Raw genomic sequence first — 20,844 nt, 5'->3', positions numbered from 1 at the left:
GCTGTCATTGCTTTACGTATGGTGACAGTGGGTATCAATGGACATCTTACTGTCTTGTGTTATTCGGTTACGAAAAATGATGGTATTGAGTAAATGGAAGGGATTGGATTATGCCGCTGTGTATGGGTTTAAAAACGGAGGGATTCTGTTAATGGGGACGATTTGATTAAATAGTCCGGTGGCATATGGTCTTTGCTGCATTCATAACTTCGTAAAAACCAAGAACACGCGGTTCGGGTAACGACGGATGCTGAGAAATGAAGCGTGCGAGAGACAAAAAGACAAGAGAGAAACGGAGGCCCTGCTGGGACGAGGCAGGGGGAGGATATTCTCGGCTCAAGTTCTCCGAGTGTTTCCGCACATACAGCATCTCCACCAGGAAACGCAACACTCACGCAGATCTGTCGTTTGCCTTTTCCTACCTCCAGCAGACCCGCTTCCTGCCGACGGGTCCTGCTGTTTGCAAGCAAACCCTGGAGTGAACGGGTGAGAGGTTCCCACAGAGGAGAAGAGAAAGCAGCAAGCGAAAGTGTCAGTGGGTGCGACGTAATTAGACACATGCAGTACTACAACTATAGGCAGAACATGATGGTCTTGACAGCCGCGTTAACAGCTCAGAATAGCACTCGTACAATCTTACTGACTGAAACATTCAGTCACGGCTGATACAAATCAGTTCTGATTGTAGACTTCAACTGTTCTGCACTTCCATATTATCGAGAGTAAGAGCAGAACTACCTCATGAACCACTGACAGGTAATTCACTAACCGCCGCGTGCAAAATTGCCAGCTAAAATACATATACAGAACCCTATACAGATAAGATTCTTCTGATGTATACACAACATATATATAATATTGAACTACTGTTTTTTATGGAATTAATGCCTTATTTATTAGCAAGGATGCATTACATTGACAGTAAAGACATTTATAATGAACAAAGATCAAATAAAAGCATTTATTTTAAATAAAAAATCAAAAAATCATCCCAAAAAGAAAATTAACCAGCACAACTCTTTTCAACATTGATGGTAATAATAAGAAATGTTTCTTAAGCACCAAGTTCTGAAGGATCGTGTGACACTGAAGACTGGAGTAATGGTCATCAGAGGAATAAATGTTTCAAAATAAATATTTTACATTTGTAAAATATATTAAAATAGAAAACAGTTATTTTAAATAGTAATAATATTCCTAAATATTCCTCTATTTACAATGCTTTTGATCAAATAAATGCAGCCTTGGTGAGACATTAAAAAAATCTTAATACCTCAAACTTTTGAATGGTAGTTGCCATTACAGAAATTGCAAATAAGATATAATTGTATTTATTTAGTAGAATTGACTAAAATAAATATGACATTATTAAATATTTACAAAATGTAAAATATAATTTGATCAAAAGTTGTTAAAAGCGCTATATAAATGAAGGTTGCTTGACTTGACTTGAAAAGTAAAAAAAAAAAAAAAAAAAAACACTGGCCACTGTATAAATATACCAAAAAGCAATGCAATGAAATCAGGTTTTTCCTCCACTTCAAGTCACTAAAATGGAAAACCTGATTCTTGGACTGAAAGGTCAAAGTCTTAAAGTGTCTAGTCTGGATCTTTAATTGTCAGGGATTAGTAAGGATCTGGATCTTGGGGATTTGATATTGGTCTGACTACAACTCTGCTACATAGATAGTTCATGGCCAGAGTAACTGCAAAGTGGTCCATATTTTATCCCGATAGTCCGGCTACAAGTGGGCAACCATTCCAAACAGTGCAAGCAAAGCATGAGCAGCACCGCTGTGCGTCTTAATAGCCCTCACAGAGCCGCCCAACATGTGGCCACCATCCTGAACCTGAGATGAGCCTCTAATGCCACCCTGTCACCAAGACAACAAATCCTCTCCGCTGTTGACTTCAGATGCTCTTTGTGTGTCACAAAGAGAGAGGTAAAGGGAAAAACAGTTCTTCTTTTTCCTTCTCATACATGGTGCTTTTTTGCACCATGTATTCACCCAAATAACCCGGGCCTATAATTGAATTTTTGATGGGTGGTGTTTTTTTTATGACGGCTTGTTAAAAAGGAGAAAGTCCTTTTAAGAGAGTGCGTGCCGGGTTCTCGCGCCCTCTCTAGCATCACATGCTACTAGAGAAGAGGAGGATAAAAAAGAGCCTTTTGTGCATTACCAGAAACTCATTTTCCCTGTGGATGAAAGGCAGAAGGGGGGAAAAAAAATACTCCTGGCCTCTTCCCCCCCTCCCACGGAGCTTTTCATTGTCACCGCGCTGAACTCCTGGGCTCTGGAAGGAAAGAGAGAAATTGCCACTGAAGAGACAGCAAAAGTGAGCTTGTTAGCACATTAGGAGTGAAGGGCTCGTGGTGGGCTCCAGGAACAGTCCCTGGTGGTGTGTTAATTCAGCACTCCGAACATGCTGGTGCTGATAGCCTCCAAATTGATCACTCCTGCTTCCCCCGATTTCGTCCCCCCCCCCCATCTCTCGAAGCTGGTGGCAGCGGTGGAGAACACAAGCAACCCTATAGAAAGGAGAATCTTTTCATAACGTCAAAGTCATGTCAGCCACCTTGACTCTGACGACAACTCTCTGATGACAGGGTGTCTGGTGAACACTTCTAGGTAGACGTCAATGATCTCTGTTATGTCAGCAGTTTTGATGTCTCTCAATCACCATGTGAACAAGTGGATCCCTTGTAATTCTTGAGTGTGCATTTGAATTGAATTGGCCACACCAAATTGAATTGAAATCTGAATTGGAATGACATCTATCTATCTATCTATCTATCTATCTATCTATCTATCTATCTATCTATCTATCTATCTATCTATCTATCTATCTATCTATCTATCTATCTATCTATCTCTTATCTATATGTCTATCTATCTATCTATATGTCTATTTATCTATTGTTTTGTCTGTCTGTCTGTCTATCGTTCTGTCTGTCCGTCCATCTATCATTCTATTCTATTCTCAAATGTCAAAGCAATTCTACTTCTTTACATTCAAATGTTAACATTCAGTTCAATTCTGCATCCAATTTGCTACCTCAATTGAAATTTTATTCAAATTAAGGAACTGAAATGGAATTTCAAAGGCAGTCTCAATTCGGTTTTGACTAGAGCACGAGCCTGGCTACAACATACCGGTATTCATTATACTGAACTGAGGTCCGAATTAATCATAAAATACAGTGAGAACACAAACAAAAACAGGGCATCTCAAAGGAGATTTGTGCTTGGAAACATCAGTGCAGCCAAGAGTTCTGGGACAATTATCGGATGTGTGACAGCACAAGGATGACACATGGCCAATGTCTCCACTCTCCGAGAGCATAGCTATTCCCTGCTCTCGCCTTGCAAATTAACACAGCACAGCAGCTGACGAGCACGATGAGAACGCGGTCCCAAATCACACACACACACAGCTTATTTTAATTACACACATGATCAGTCATTTTCTCCACATGGTGTGGTCGCTATTATCTGTGCTGAGAATTCCTCCGTAGGACATCATTGGCACCTTTTAAAAGAAACCCAGAGAAGGATCCGCAGCCCCACAGAGAAAGCCACTGTCTGGCTGCCGAACGGCTCTCGTATCCTCACACACAACCCGGTGGGATACACACAGAGGAGGCCGCTCACTCAAACCACAAAACCACAAGGTCTCCACAGGTGCTTTTGTCAGGACACGTCTGTCAAACCCTGTGAGAAATCACTTAGCCAATATACAGTTTTCAGTTGCACAACTTTAATGGACCGTCTGCACTTACTTAACTAACTCTTGCTATTAAAGTCACAATGAAATCAAAATGGACAAGTCTTGTTTTTGGAATATTGCAGTTTATTTTAAATGATTCTCTTCTCTGATGACGCATTTACTGGAGTGAGGGCAGGACAACCTGTCACCCACATGAGGCCACAGAGAGCAAAGGGAAGCGATTGGTCCAAATCATCCAATCAATTCCTGACGGACAAAATCAAGCACATTTTTAACTCATTCGAGAAACTGTTTCACTCGGATGAACGCCACAATAGGGAAAAAAAGATGATTACAATTTCTGTTTCATGGCCACTTTAAGATCTGCCATCGACTAAGCCATCTAATCGGATCCACACAATTATGCAGCCTGAAAAACTATGAATCAAATATCAGTCTCAATAAAAAAAAAAAGGGTTAGGGTTAAACCTTAAAAACAACAGTTACCAAGATCTAGGAAGCCCAAATTCACCAATAAAAATACATCTGCAGTGACGCTGGAGAGAGAGAGAGAGAGAGAGAGAGAGAGAGAGAGAGAGAGAGAGAGAGAGAGAGAGAGAGAGAGAGAGAGAGAGAGAGAGAGAGAGAGAGAGAGAGAGAGAGAGAGAGAGAGAGAGAGAGAGAGAGAGAGAGAGAGAGAGAGAGAGAGAGAGAGAGAGAGAGAGATCAGAAAAGTGACAGAGAAAAACATCACACAAATAATCAAATTTGAGGAGTTTTACAGAGTATAATTACAGAAATCTATGTGTGCCCTGAAGTGCAGGCTAATCGGTTTATTTTTCCATCTGATGCCTGCTGATATCGTGGCCCTAACAGTGATTTTATTAGCAAGGCACGGTGCTGCGGCTGGCTGCCATAGCCCCGTCATTACGGCCAATGTCTCCGTGTGGCACAAGCAGATGAGAGGAGAGATAGCCCAAGCTAATGCACAGTTGCCTGGGGCTCCGAGACACTGATCTGGGCCCGGGCTCCAGCATCACAGCCTCTCCTATTAATCTCCGCTGAAACCAAATTGGAGGGCTCGTGAAATACAGCCCCAAGAGCGTCCGGCCCGATTTATCGCCCTGCGTCCTGTCCCAGCGCCCCAGGGGGAAAGTGATGTGCGTGCTGCAGTTGCAAATGCAACATTTATTTAACATTCACGACGCACAAGTCAGCGCTAATGCTATCAGAGAGGAGCGTGCGTACGCCGAGCTGCATGTACGTGGAGGTCCTGATTAGTATGAATGAGTGAAGGTGGCCTCGCCATCTGCCTCCCATGCATGTCTTTTTTAAACAGTAACCTGATTTTGTGGTTCTACGGAGAGTGGGGATTTTTCACCACGGCTTTCAAATGCCATGGCTATTAATTCTTTAAATCGCATTTAGCTTTGCAGAAATGGTTGAAGTCTGAATTTGCACAAGGAGTGTTTATCTTCTAACATGTTTCGGCAGGTTTTAATGCGCAGATGGACAAGCTAGCAACATTTAAAAAAAATCAAATTATTATTATCCAGTTCTGTGGATTATCGTCAAAGCTCCACCGGTCAAAACATCATCAAAATCAAATGTGAAGATACTTTTCTAGAATTCAGGATTTCTAGCTTTAACAAAGATGGCCTTCATTCATAGGCAATTTTAGACCCTAGATTGCACCAGCATGAAGAGATTGTGTGATTTATTTTCATGCTTATTGAGAACAGAGGCTGCAAAAATGTTTTAAGGGTATTTCATTCTGAATTCATTCCTTACAAGTCATAAAAAAAATTGTAAAAAACGACATTATCATCCTTAGCTCTGAATCGGGTCCTGGCATACCAGGGTCACGAGTTATTGATAACTGAATTAAGAATGTCATCTTAAAATTTCCTGAATTTGAATTGAGGTATCAAACAGAGTGCAAAATTGCAATTCTAATTTGAATGCAAGGAGGCAAAATTGGATGTGGAATGGAAAATGGTTATGAAAAATGGAAATTCATAACTACAAAATCAAGTTTTTCAAAACAAACTTTCAAAGAAGGCTTTGCCAAGCCAAGATTCAAAATTCTGCAAAAAGTTTTAAAAGTACACAGAGAACAATAAATAGAATGATATATAAAACAATATATATATATATATATATATAGATAGATAGATAGATAGATAGATAGATAGATAGATAGATAGATAGATAGATAGATAGATAGATAGATAGATAGACAAAACAATAGAAGACAGAAAGAGACAGAATGACAGATCTGATGGATGGATGGATAGAATGACAGTCAGACAGACAGACACACAGAAAGATATCTGCTACACTACCCACAAACTCCATGTCAGGAGCCTGCAGCGCATCCTAAACACCTCGTAAGAGTCAGACCCACATTCCCCATCACCACGCACCCCCAGGGAGCTTGTTGTTTACCAATCTATCCCGAGCCGGAGGGGGCCACACAACAACATTTTTTTTTTGTTAACACACCCTGCACTTCACTCATTCACACACAGGCTGTGCTTGACTGACTGGAAAGTCAGAGGATGAAGCTGTCGGTGCTAACAGGTCAAAACAGGAGAGAAGTTAGGAGGAGTGGCTCAGTGATTGATCGACATATTATTGCCATCGTCGGCCACTGAGGTGAACTGTGCTGGAAAAAAAAAACACAGACACGGACAGCGACGGGGGTCACTTGTGCAGTTACAATAATTACTAATGCACAAAATCAAGAGAAAGAAAATGGCAAAAGCAATTAAGGACTGACCCCACCAATACCCCAACCCCCCTAATCTGTCCCAACCCCTTTTCATCACTGATGGGACAATTAGTAAATAGCGCAACCTTCCATCCCCCTTCACACACACACACACCCCAACAAACCACGTTGTTACTGGGACACAATGGGGCCCATTGTGAGAGCTGGCAGTGTGTGGCAGCGCTGCCCGTTAGGCGTTTGGCTGTGGCTACACTGAGTGTGTGTGTGCTGGCCGCTCAAGCATGGGGACAAAAGGGGAAGCGCTGGCCTGCTGCTTCCATCAGCTCGGTTGCCTTTGGAAAAGCCAGAGTCAGAAGGAAGGAGGCTATGACCCAAAGCTCTTCCACTCTCTCCGCTATCACGCCCTGCCATATGCTGACCCCAGCAGCCCGGCACTTATCGCTGCCAATCAGCAGCCAGCGGGCCTGCCCCCACTGTCACGCCGGAGCTGGCGCGGTCCCACACACACCACTGGACTGGCACGGCCAATGGGGAAGCCGCTTAGCACGTCCCCTCCTCTCCCCCTGCGTCCCAATCGACCACTGACAGATGGAAGATGGCCGTGACTCTTAGACTTATGTGTTTTTTTTGTTTTTTTCTTCTCTCAAGTCCAAGCCAACAACACCCAATCTTCCCCCCAGCCAACTCGTAGCCACGAGCCAGACGGATCAGATAATGTGGGTTTCTCGCAACACAATCAGGGTTTGAAGGACCAGATCTAGATCCACTTCATTCCAGGATGTGTAACAAGGAACCGAGCAGCTGTAACGATCCGGTAGCCTGCGGGCGAGACAGGTCAACTAGCTCTAATCGAAATGGGGGTGTTTAAAACACACACACACTTCCACATATGGCAGCCCAGACTGTAGCAGAACATTTTATCACTCAGGCCCAACATGGTGCCCTCAGAGACTGAGGCTGGCTGGAAGGCCCCAAGCACGGGCTCTTTTTTCACACATGGCCCTTTGGATTACTCCTGTGCTATCTGAGGTTTAACCCTGTTATTTTGTCTGCCCAGCATTCATAACACTGACCCACGCCAGCTACCTGCTATCTGCTGTTTTTTTTTCTTTTCCTCCAACAGACATTAAAACCAAAGAGGCCCCTTTCTATCCATTCCAGGCCCTAATTTCACAGTCATGCCGAATGAGGGATCAGTGCGCGGGGAGGCAGATGGACGCAGCCCGGGGCCAAGAGAAAGAACTGGAACTTAGAGTCAGGCACAAGAGAGGTTGAGGCGTGTTGGCTTACAGAACGAAAAAAGGGAAGAGATGAAGGAAAAAAGTGTCTGAGTTTATCGAGTTTAAGGGCAAAAATTAGGGAGAAAAAAAGCAGTTGACATGGCTTGACTGAGGACTCCTTACAAAAGGAAAATGCTGGTCTGTCTTTCTTAAATCTAAATCATTTACTTCACAACACATGTCGCCTGCTGAGCTAAAAAGGGGATTATGATGACCATGTGTCAGTCGATTGCTACGAAAGCAGCTGGTGCACCATTTAAACATTTCTAAATGAGGAGCTCTACAGCAAGAACAGCACCTGACATGTGTATCCAGAGCAAATCTAATTGTCTCTGTTTTTGTGTGAAACGAAAGGCGGTTACCTGAGGCTCAGCGTATGACGCAGTTCAGGTGGAAGAAAATGAGTTTGATTATACAGACAAAAAGAGGCAAAGGAAGGCTTGAAAGTTACTTTAACTACTTCCACTTCTTTCCAATTACACAAATCAAACCAAATACTGTGAATGACTAACAATGCAACCTGTGTAGTCCACTTCACAGATGGACTTTTAGTGAGTTCTTTTAGTAAATCAAAGCATATTTTGCGATCAATGTACCAGAATTTATGAACAAATGATTCTTAGAAGTCAGTTCTTTGAGTGAATCAAAAACACAGCATGATCATTGAAGCCTAAATCCTGAAACGAATGACTATTATGAGCAGGTTTGTTTAGTGAATCAAAAACATATAGCATGACCAATGTAGCCCAATCCGTGAACAAATTACTCTTTTAAGCCGGTTCTTTTAGTGAATCAAAAACGTACAGCACAAACAAGTGTAGCTTGAAACCCAAAACAAATGACTCCTATGAGATGGATCTTTTACTGAATCAAATACAAAGCACAATCGGTGTAGCCTAAATCCCAAAACAAATGGCTTTCAAAAGCTGTTTTTTTAACAACATATAGTGCGGCCAGTGCAATCCTGTTCTCAAAACAAACTAAATTAATAATTAATAGAATTTATAACGTGTTGTATAATTTACAGCACATTTTTTTTTATGTAAGCAATTATAACTAAAATATCAATAACTGAATCAAATTGAAAGCTTCTGAATCAAATCAAATCTAGATTTCAAAATCACAGGACGATGTCATGAATTTATTACATTGATGATGGCTCATGGCTAGCTCCTTATGAGGACTGAACCGGCACCTTTACACAACTACACCACCCCACCAGTTAGTGATTGATTTAGAGATACTAGGATGTTAAGGGGACACTTAGGTTACATCACTTTCTCTCTCTCTGCAATGACTTCATGTGGCGGCACCATCAACAGGTAAGCAGGAGACACTGTGACTTCCTTCCTCGCATCCCTGCGGTCCTCTCAGTCTCGCGGGCCGTTTTCCGCGTAGGAGGGCAGTCGCTCTGGCACATAGATCTTCTAATCACTGCTAGCCTGCCATCCATCCCTTCCCAGTCATCAATTATTCGCACAGGATAGAAAGAAAATAAGGTGCGAGGGTGCTCAAAGAAAGAGGAAAAAAAGAGGGAGGGATAGTTTCAAAATAAAGAGAATCAGACTGAAAGAAAAACAGACGGAGAGAGAGAAAAGGTTTGGAGAGACATCCGTCGATAATGACAGATTACTGTAATTCAGGCTGTCAGGAGCATCGACCTGTGCGGCTCACGCCAATCAATAGCTCAGTCCACTATCGAGCTCCGCGCAGGCACACAGATGGGCGAGATTGCTGCGAGCGAAAGACTCAAGCTGAGCCAAACAATCTCTCTGGCTTGGAGGACATGGCAGATGAGAATCGCTTTCCCCCCCTTTTCTCTCTCTCATTTTCTCCCCTCCTACCCGTCTTTGCTTTGTTTTCTGGAAGTAGCATCTCTTTGATAAGAAAATAGGACTCTTAAAGAAAGGTTAAAGGTCTTCGGTACCAACAAGCCAGGAAAGGCTGAATTTGGACTTAGATATTAAATGCTTAGATATTGAACATTATCTAAAGCATACATTGGATGTAATTGTGGTTGTAAAGAGTCCTAGTAAAAAAAAATGACATTGAACTTGGGTGGGTGGAACGGTCAGACAGACAGATTGAACTTAAAAGTGCTCTTTTCTTATTAAAATGATGTTACTTTGAGGGTCAAAAGAGTACTTGTATAAGCTTTTTTAAGAGACGTATATTGTGCATGTATAATAATCACTAAAAAAGGGGTCAAAAAGACCCAAACAATAAGATTAAGTACTACAGTAGAGATTCGGATTGTGTGACCGAGAAAAAGAGAGAGACAAGAAATAAAAGCAAATTGCCAGAGAAGGATTTCAAAAGCAAATGGCTGTGCATCACGGTTAGCAGTTATTGAGGGGTGATCAGAATGATTCCATCACCCGCCTGACTGGGTAAGCAGAGAGCGGTGCTCTATATGTGAGAAATAAGATGTCGATAATTATCGAGCGGCTCTACCTGCTCCCGCTCTGAGAGAGAGACCAACCTGACCGCTTGCAAGTCAATCCGTGCATATGTGAGGCAGGTCTGTACGGCAGGAGGAGAGAGCAGAAAACGAACCAAGCAGGCGGTAACAATGATAATAGGCTTCTGCCACCTTAAACATGACAAAATGTGCACTCATTAGTCTGGGAAAAGGATACAAATTTTGGTAAAGAGGAATGAGGGATTTCAGAGCTCTGCTGGCATTGATGGCTGTGGCTCGCACCACCGTGGGTAAGATATTTCCATCCACTATGGCTCCATCAAACAAGGGGCCGAAGAATGGCACCTGTGGAAAGCGAGATGATATGATATATGAACACTTATTGGACTGTGAAGAGCAAAATATGGGACGCTCCAAGCTGGAACAAAATACACATTTCAATCAGTATTAAGGCCTATTCACACACCCACAAGTCCACATTTTCAGCATGAAAAATGTGCATGACACAATAGTAAAACAAAACAATGAATCTCTCTAAACCCCTTCACATGGAGTCTAAAATATCAAATTGGGATGGTCTATTTTTATATTTTGATTCATTTTATTTTATTCACAAACATTTCTTGATACTTTTTTTCAGGAAAAATAATTTATCAATTGTTTGATAAATAGAGTTCAAAAGAACAGCATTTATTTTGAAACAAAAAATCTTTTTCAACATTAAAAATGTCTTGACCGTTACTTTCGGTCAATTTAATGTGTGCTTGCAGAATAAAAGTTCATTTCTTTACAAAAAATTAAAATCTTACTAACCCCAAACTTTTGAACAGTAGAGTATTGTATATGTTCTCACATACTAAACATTTTATTCAGGCATCTAAACCTTTTTTCCCCAGTCAGAGAGAATAGTTTTGGAATAAAAATTGTTTCCAAATAAAGTAAGTCGCATTTGATTTTCTGTGAGCAAGCCTTTACACAGCATATAAGCTAGTAGCTTTATCCTTCAAATAAAAGGAGGCATAGAAATGTCAAAACCTTCTACGTATTTCAGCCTGTTACAGAAAAACCCCTGACATTAAGCAGAAAAGACACAGTGAATAGCCCTCATGCACTGAAATGGGGTCTAAATGGACTTTCATAAAAGCCAGGCCTCGTCTTTCTTTATCTCTCCATCTTTCTACATTTCCTCAGACTGCATGAAAGACTGAGCCTCTCGTCTCGGATCCATCTCCACAGCGGAATTCGATTCTGAGAATCCCATTCATTCAATTAGCCTTGACATAACTGAGCAGGAAGCAATGGCTGGTAGTGTCCAAAGACAGATATGCTTCCACTGTCTCCTGTACGAAGCATTGAGCTCATTTGCAGAAAAACAAATGGGTGTGATGCAGAAACAAACATTTCTATTTTTTTTATTACATCGATCTCTTTCTTCGACATTCATTAAAATTATTTTTTCCCCTCAGTGTGGATGAGGGTTTCAGGGAATTTGGATGCATTCAGCCAATAGGCCCGTCAAACAAAAGTACCAAAAAAACAAACAAAAAAAAAAGGTCAAAGATGTCAAATGTTCTTTTTTTGTAGTAAAATAAATATTTAGTCATCTAACACTGTTCATTATTAGGTTTTTAAGGTTTATACACTACTGTTCAAAAGCTAAGGGTTAAATTAAAAAATATATATATTTTATGCATGTAACAAAAATACAGTAAAAACAATTGTATTGTGAAATATTATTACAATTTGAAAATAACTTTTCCTATTTTAATATATTTTAAAATGTCATTTATTCTTGTGTTGTCAAAGCTGAATTTTCAGCATCTTTACTCAAGTCTTCAGTGTCACATGATCCTTCAGAAACCGTTCAAATATGTTGATATGGCACATAGGATTTTTTATTTTTTATTATTACAGTTACACTTTTAAAAACTGACCCCAAACGTATTAAGACTAGAGTATATTACAACATGGCATGCCAAAAAAAAAAAAAAAAAAAAAGATTTAATGGAGTCAAGTGATTTAAATGTTTTACAAATCTATTTGAATAAAGAAGAAAAAACTGCTTATGACAGTTTGTTTATGACATCTCTAGTTACAGACAGGAATCAAAATGAATGAAATAATTAAATGATGGCGCATCTGAAAGCGTTCCTTCGTCAGAGTTGAGCTCACCTCTGGTTTTTTGATGATCTGGATGCTGTACATGTGGTTCTTCATGGGATAGATGATGATGAGCACATCACCAAACTCAGTAGGAATGATGCCTCTCCGGTAGTCCCGTGAATGCTCGGACCACACGATGTGCACTTCATCGTTACCCAGGTGTCTTAACTGTATGGAGAGAGTGGATACATAGAAGATGCCATTTAGATTATATTTTGTCCAAGCATACTTATGAAAGATTTGGTTCCTCTATAGTAACCTCAGGCAGAAAGGTGATACTACTTTGTTTGTGGAGTTCACATCCATAATATTGTTTACACTGCAACAGTACAAGAAGCCTTGAGCTTGTGTGCCGGTCATACTTTATGGCCATCACAACCTCTGGAACAAAAGTAACTGCTCTGAATTGAATCTCAACTGTGCGTTGTCTGAGCAGTGGTGCAGCGCTATCCACTACGGTATTTATTAACCTTGAGCTGTGACAGTTGAGAGAACGGCCACTCGGTCTCTCTCTTCTCTTCTCATCTATCTTATCCCGATCACTCCGTCTTCCTGGGACCCGCTCAATCACTGCCACAGCCATGGGCGCAGTGACACGTCAACTGTCCCGAGCGACGGCCGCAACCTTTATGCAACTAATGACAAACTCTGTCCTTTAGACTCAGCGATGGACATTGTTCATTTCTTTAACTGCAGTGTTCTGCTCTTTAGCTATGGCTGAAGTTATTTAAAACCGTGTGGGTCATAGGAAGGCAGTCAGCCCTGTAATCCATAAGTTGAACAGATCCAAAATGAACACTCGCTGACCGCCAAATGCATATAGACTTATATACATAAAATGTTGAACAATTTAAAATACTTAATATATATATATATATATATATATATACACAAGTAATTTAATAAAATATTTACTAATATATTTTCATGGACTATAACAAACATTTGTGGCCGATTTATTTTTTCACTTCACTTGCAATTGTCAAAAAGTTAATATTGGATCCTTTAGAGCGCATGTTAGGGAATAAACAGTGCATAAAACGCAGGTGTTAAGGGGGAAAAAAAAGCTGAAAAACAAATGTGTGTGCGGTGTTGCCCCGGCGGCCGCGCTGACACGCTTTAGTGTCTAGTTAACATGGTTTAGAGTTGCTATCGGAAGATCGTGCTCTGGATAGCCTCTCCAGCAGCCCTTGCAAATCCAATTTGCCTCTGAGGAGTCATGATAGGCGATGCAGCACAGGGACGGACCCAATCTAATTTGGACGGAATATAGCCGTGCGTGGCGTGGAGGTCCCCTCAGCTCCCCTGCAGGGCAGGGACGGCAGTCCAAAACCCCTCCACCGGGCCCAGCAACCCCTCGCATCACTTCACCCCACGCCTGGTGCTCAAATTACAGCCATGAATTACATCCAGCCTTCAGCTGCACTACCACAGACCGGGGGGCTGCCATTTCGTTCCAGGGTGTGTGTCCGTGTGACAAAATGATTGGAGTTTTATTGGACGATAAGGTGGTCTGGACTGAGAGATTTTCTTTCATCTCGGCCATCTTTGTTTAATCATGTAATATCATTCTGAGAAATGCCACATTCGCTTGGCGGCCCGTGGTGCAGATCGTGGCAACGTTGCAGGAGAAATTCAAACGGCCTGTCCTCAATGTGATAAGAAGATATAGATTTCTGCATTTGATTTATTATTGCATGATGTGCTCTGTCACCTCCATGATACAAAATAATGCAGGAAAGAAATGTCTGAATTATAAAAAAAGTTATTGCCCTAACTTAAATCCAGGGTTTTACGGTGTTTAAAGGAGTTACTTTTAATATCTCCGGATAAGAACTATGTCTGCTGTCAGTCAGACTGACAGTTGACAGATGTAAATGCGATAACACATTTGTATTATTTTTTATTTTTGAGGGACTTTTTTTTCTATTTTTGTGGTCCAAAAAAGAAGGGCCTACAGCATTAGATCACCAATGTGATTACAATTTGTTTTTATTTTAGTGTGAACTAACCCTTCAAGACTTCTAACATAAAAATGACCTCTTATGAGACCTCACATGTGAAATGAGCAAAAATAGTGTTAAGCATTTAATAGCCATTGATGTATAAATGATGACCTAGTTTTGTTTCTTAAATCACCCACTTTTCATGATCCAATTATTCCACAATCAAATACAAAATAAAGTCCCGCACCCAAATATCCTATTTCACTTAGAAAAATGTCAGAGATAAAATGGGTTGCAAATAACATTTCAGGGCCTTGATGCTAAAAAAATGTCACTTCATCTTTCATCTCTGTGCAAGCATCAAACAAAAGAGACCAACATCTTTTTTAAAAACCAGTGGGCCCAATGGACCTTACATCTTGTCATCCATCTGCTTAAAGCCAATTACAGACCAGCATCTTCCCGACAATATCCCACAACCCCCCCTTTAAGCATACCTGCTCAGCTCATAAAAACAGAGAAGACACAATAAGCTGTAGGCGAGACCATTTAGATTAAATGTGGTAATCTAATTAGAGCCCCCCTTTCCCATCCTAAATAACGCCCCATGAAACGTCTCTCTTATGGTGCACTGTAGCCCTCCCTCACCCTTCACTGTGTCACTCGCCGCGATATCACATTTCTATCAGCGTTCATTAATAAGTCTTTAGGGCGCATTAGCACCTTATCGCCTCGTCTCTGCCCCAGAAGACGTATGAGTGAGGAAGTGAGGGGACAGATCTAATGACAAGCGATTGGTCATTCGGCATGGGGCTGGCCGCTCCACAAACAACCCCATATCACAGCCTTCCAGCCAAGCTCATTAAGGATAATGCTGCACATTATTAGATTTGCGCTGCCCATGTGAACAGAAAAAAATACCCATGCAGACAGACATTTGCGGGTGTTTCTTCGACTACGGACACTTTAATGCCCCATGGGTTGTTTTTTATTAAAACTAACAGCTTTCAACATTGTTCTTTTTGTTATATGAAGGTCACATTAGAACACACTTGGTAACTTTTTACCATGCCTTAACGGTTTTGTTTTTGCTACTAGATTTTATTGCTTACCTTTGTCCTAGACCCAGAATCTCAATCTTAAAATATGAAAATAAATCTTAAAAATCGTATTATTATTATTTTTTAACCGATGATAATCTTTAAGAAAGAATCATAACACATTCAAAACTTTATTATGAGGGAAAAAAAGTCACAGACATTAACTTATTTTTTTTAAAGCTAGCGTATGAAAAGCTAGATGAAATAAAATATAAAATAAGTTAAATATAAGACTTGATGTGAAGTAAAAATGTGATTATACCTAGAACAAAATATTTTAATTACACAATTTACATCAAAGGTTGTAATTTTGTCAATTTATGAAAGAAAATATTAAATTAGTATATTTGGGATCCCTAAAATGTTAGGAAAATAGCCTTAGCAAGGTTTTTTTTTTTTTTTTTTTTTTTCATTTTTATGTTTTTGGAGTAATCTTTTTCACCATAGAATGCTATTACATACATATAATTCATAATTTGCGACTGTTGGATTTTATTAGTTGACAAAAAATAAACTAGTCAGAATGTAAAAAGTGTGTTTTAAGAGCGTATAATTCATAAAAACCTGCAGGCCAAAAAAAAGTGGCCATAGTTGAAGAAACATTGTGGAAAACGAAAAAAGTAGCAATGTTTCTCCGTGAGGTCACATCGACTGTGAGGAACAGTGAGAAAAAGAAAGGGTGTGACATCCCTCTTTAAATAAAAGACAGACAGAGATAAAAGCCAGTGGGTGAGGCAGAACGAGAGAATAAAGTACGGCTGTTAGGAGTCATTACTCTCTCTTTTTCTCTGTTCTGATAGCAGAGAGGACCTTTTCTCTCTATGGGGAACCAAGAATCACAAAAGTGCCGCTCTCGGCAGGTATAAGTATCCCACCCCTCAGATTAGCCTGGGTTAGGTTTAATGATGAGGTGTGAACGCACAGGTCAGTGAGGTTCTGTATCCCACTTCACCCAAAGCACAGGAGGAGAAGAGCTGCACTGCTGGAGAGAACTCAAGACAGAAGAGCTATGAAAGAAAAGAAAATCACACAGACTACAATCTAAAAGGCCTTGCACAGGTAAGCAGGCAGGGGGAAAGTTGAACTCTTTAGAGAATCAACCGTTTTTGAGTGATGGAAAGCAGGTTCTTTTGAGATTAATGTGCTATGTAGATATATGTTTACGAGGCAAAGCTCCCGGCCCAGTTGGTAAAGCTGCAAAAATGAGCCTGTTCTTCAAAATATATGTTTTGTGTTTCGCAGAAGTTAAAGTCATACAGAATACAGAGGTTATTTACAATAAAGTCCTAAAAGTACAGCACAAAAGCACAAACTGAAAAAAAGGATCAGAGAAGTGGTGGAAATCAGTGGTTATTGTTAAATAAAACTATTAAAAATGGTTTGTTAATGGAAAGCTAAAAATAAAAATATAAATACTAATGAAACACTTTAAACTTAATAGACAAACTAAATTAAACAAAATAATAAACAAAAATTGTTAAAATATTGCATTGGCAACTAACTGAAATAAAATAAGCTGAAGTACTTAAATAACTAAAATGAAAATAAATATAAAATGGAAATATAAAAAACCCTAATAAAAACAAAAGCACATAACAAAATTAATAAAACTAAAATTTAAATAAAAAATGAAAATATTAAAAACTAATTCAAAATATGAATAATTAATATAATAGTATAAACAGAAATTGGTCATATAACCCAAATTAAATCATAAATTGACTTCAAAATGGCATCTTTTACAAGTTCACCTTTCTAGTGAGCGAGTCGTCGGAGTCCGGAGGCATGCGTGTGGAGACGTGGAACATCACTTCAACTGTGGAGGTGGCAAAGTAGGGCATGGTCAGACCCGTGCTCTTGTTCCGCTGCAGGCCACCCATGAAACCACAATGACTCGTTAGGTTCACCTGAACACAGAGGAAAGAGTTTGTTGGGGCCAATGCATAAATATCCTATAAAACACTGCAAGTAATACTTAATTGCTAAGAGGCAATTCTATATTTACGTATCACGTTTTTACCTCCCAGCCCAGGCCTGACACAAAGTCTTCATACGCCTGACTCCCAGCTGTGTTGGACAGAATTGAGTGCTTGTCTTCCTGCCCTTCTGCCACATAAAACACTGCAATCTTGTGTGTTTCACGACTGCAGAGAGTAAATGGAGAAGAAAGTAAATTTAGGAGCCAAACAGGAGTACTCTTTCATGAGGTTGTCTCTCAGACTATAATAACAGTTACAGCAAACGCTATAATTGGTTCTCTTACAACAATGTTCCTAATGACTTTAAAGAAACAACACTGGATGAAAAGAGGCATAACATACCACTGCCTTGAATCCAGATTCTTCAGCTCTCTCAGTAGTTTTTCGTTCTTCTTCAGCAGATGGAAACTGTTCCTAGAGACAGGACATTTTAACATAAGAGGTAATGGAGAGAATTTTTTTTTAATTTTATTATTAATTCAGGTTAATTAGCGATCAACAATATCTATATATTGAAAAAGAAAGAAGGTAGACCGATAGATAAACAGATACATGGATTAAAAGATAAAGAACAAAAGATAAAGAGACAGACAGACTGATAGGGATGAATGGATAGAATGATAGACAGACAGAGATATAGAATGATAGATACAGAGAGGCAGATAGGTAAATATATAAAGCGATAGACAGAAAGAGAGATAGATAGACAAAATGAAAGATATAACAGTAGGCAGGCAGAGAGACACAGGTAGATAAAATGATAAATAGTACGATAGACAGAGAGGCAGATGGGTAAATACTGTATATAAAACAATAGACAGAACGATAGACAGAAAGAGAGAGATATAATGAAATATATAACAATAGGGAGGCAGACATACACAGACGGACGGACGGACGGACGGACGGACGGACAGACAGACAGACAGACAGACAGACAGACAGATAGATAGATAGATAGATAGATAGACAGATAGATAGATAGATAGATAGATAGATAGATAGATAGATAGATAGATAGATAGATAGATAGATAGATAGATAGATAGATAGATAGATAGATAGATAGATAGATAGATAGATAGATAGATAGATAGAAAGATAGACAGACAGACTATAGATTTTTGATAGATAATTGTTTTGATGCCCTAGCTATGGTCCGCGGACCCCCTTTGGAGGAGCTGCTCCAGTCTAGACGATGCGTTAGATCTCTTTCATTAAGTGCCCGCCTGCTTAATTACCGTCTTCCTTGTTTTTCTCACAGACTCCTGGAAAATCTGAGCCCGCAACAGAAACGCGAATGAAAACAAAAACAATGGTAGATCCTATGTGGAAAAACATCTTATGACACAGTGAACCATAAAACAAAAACCTAAACATGATGTTATTAAAAGAAGCCAAAAAAAAAACATCCATAAATCTATAAGATAATGCAACTTTTTTTTCCTGTCTGCAGCTTTTATAGTCTAGAGTTCAGTTACTTTCTCCCTCTCCCCCTCTTTATCATTCCCTCCCTCCAAGTGGCCGCGTGAGTCATGTGGAAAAGCCACACGATGCTCTCTAAAAGGACTTTTTGTTTTGTTCTCTTTTTCTTTGAGCAGGGGTCTCTTTATTAGCTTGTTGCAATGTAATGGTCTTCATTTTCTCCATTGAAAGTGAGCCATTTCAGGAGGCGAACGCGTGAACGGCATAAAAGGCCGACATTAGGTGCGCGCTCACACACACAATGGGCCGGCGGATTGCAATGCCTTAGTCTCTGACCACGGATAAATGATACATGAATGCCTGGAGAGCGGCAGCAGGACAATTCCTCATTAAACAGCCCCTATGTATTTTCTCCCAGCTCTCCAACTCATAATAACCCTTCAGCCACATTCGAAAGGCAGCCTTTTATTTTCACCAGTGTATCAGGCAAGAATGAAAAGTACCACGGCTGCTCGGCAGATAACAGACCCCTCAAGAATTAATCCCCCCATTAAAGCTGCATACGTGCACACACACACCCACGCACCCGGAGCTGTTGAATAAAAGGCCCCCAACAACTCTCTGAGCGAATGGTGAAAAAAACAATTTTCCTGCATTAATCTCATAACACAGAGCATGTATATCATGAAAATTAATGCCATTACATTCAAGATGAAAAATAACCCCAATTTTCCAATTATTCGTCATCTGGAAATATTTAACCGTTCTCTGTAATACCACAAAATGGAATGAGATTGAACCTTTACATTGAAATGCAATGTGGGGAACCATTATGAATCAGGGAGGGGGGATAGACACTGAGATTGAGTAGCAAGTGAGCAGCACTGTAGCGTCTATTGGTGGATGAGCTAATCAAAAAGACTGTTTAAAGCAGATTAACACGGCTCTGCACAATCAGGGAGAGGTGCGAGCAAACAGGATGTTTACATGCATTATCGGCGTTCAAAAACGTCACCCAGATTGTGCTAACAAACTCTAGCAAAACAATGTAGCGATTCTCTTGGGGGGGTTGGCAGGATGGTTTGATGACGTGTTGCTAAACGCTTAATTCACAGACCAAAGGATTAAACTTTCTGATATGGCAGTTAAACAAAGCTACGATAAAAAACATAACAGAAGCGGCAGAATTGTGATTGGTGAAATTCGCTTTTGTGATTTGTAATAAACCATCAAAAAACTTCATGTTAACCAAAAAGGAGATTATGTTTGGTGACTTTTTATTTTAAATCAATGTACCATCTATTTAAAAAAAATCTTGATTGCACTGATTGAAGACTCACATGGTCAAACGACAAATAATAACAGTTCTCTGTTCATTTTTAGGTGGACATGACGAAAGTAATGACTTGGGGATCAGTTCATGAAGAACGTCAAAACACAGTGTTTCTCACAGAGTAGATTTGGGGTTTTCAAATCATATAACTGCCTGCCATTTTCTCCTTAAGAAATAAAAAAAGATGTAATTTCTTAACTTCTTAAAGGGGTGGTTGATTATGATTTCACTTTTCTAACTTTAGTTATTGTGTAATGTTGCTGTTTGAGCATAAACAACATCTGCAAAGTTACAACGCTCAAAGTTCAAAGCAAAGGGAGATATTTGCCTTTAAATAAATTCCTTTTTTTTAAGGACTACAACAAACAGCTGGTAGAGACTACATGACATTCCTCCCGGGATAGTGAAATCACTAACCCTAACATTTACATAAACCCCGCCCCGGAACACGATTTATAGATTATCAAAACAGAATATGCTAATCAATGACTAGAAGATAACTACACATAAGCTACATAAATTCATCAACTAACTAACCAATGAGAAATGTCCTGTTGCTTTACATGTTGTCACTTCTTCTTGAGTCTCTCCACCATTGTCTAACCAGTAGGACACACCAATGTTTCCTGGGGGGCACCCCAATTCTACAAATTGTTTAACTCTTCTTCCTAATCAAACACACCAGAATCAGCTTATTAGAAGACTCCAAGAAGTGAAATAGGAGGGTCAGATAAGGAATACATCCGAAATGTGC

At 39.9% G+C, this 20,844-nt stretch overlaps 1 protein-coding gene across 7 annotated transcripts in view; it reads right to left on the bottom strand.

Moving 5' to 3' along the window:
* The window catches only part of ralgapa1 (Ral GTPase activating protein catalytic subunit alpha 1), a 72,066-nt gene that overhangs the window by 9,591 nt on the left and 41,631 nt on the right, over positions 1–20,844 (bottom strand). For all 7 annotated transcript variants that reach the window (XM_079633930.1, XM_079633929.1, XM_079633931.1 and 4 more), the window contains 5 exons: positions 17,675–17,746; positions 17,374–17,497; positions 17,105–17,260; positions 12,317–12,475; positions 10,362–10,489 (listed from right to left, as the gene is read on the bottom strand). In XM_079633930.1, the coding sequence (XP_079490056.1) occupies positions 10,362–10,489; positions 12,317–12,475; positions 17,105–17,260; positions 17,374–17,497; positions 17,675–17,746 (639 nt within the window). The remainder of the gene's footprint in view (positions 1–10,361; positions 10,490–12,316; positions 12,476–17,104; positions 17,261–17,373; positions 17,498–17,674; positions 17,747–20,844) is intronic.

The sequence above is a fragment of the Phoxinus phoxinus genome (genome assembly GCF_949152265.1).
Source record: "Phoxinus phoxinus genome assembly, chromosome: 13".
NCBI classification, from domain to species: domain Eukaryota; kingdom Metazoa; phylum Chordata; class Actinopteri; order Cypriniformes; family Leuciscidae; genus Phoxinus; species Phoxinus phoxinus.
The sequence above is the reverse complement of the archived record's forward strand: the minus strand, read 5'-3'. Positions and strand labels throughout refer to the sequence as shown.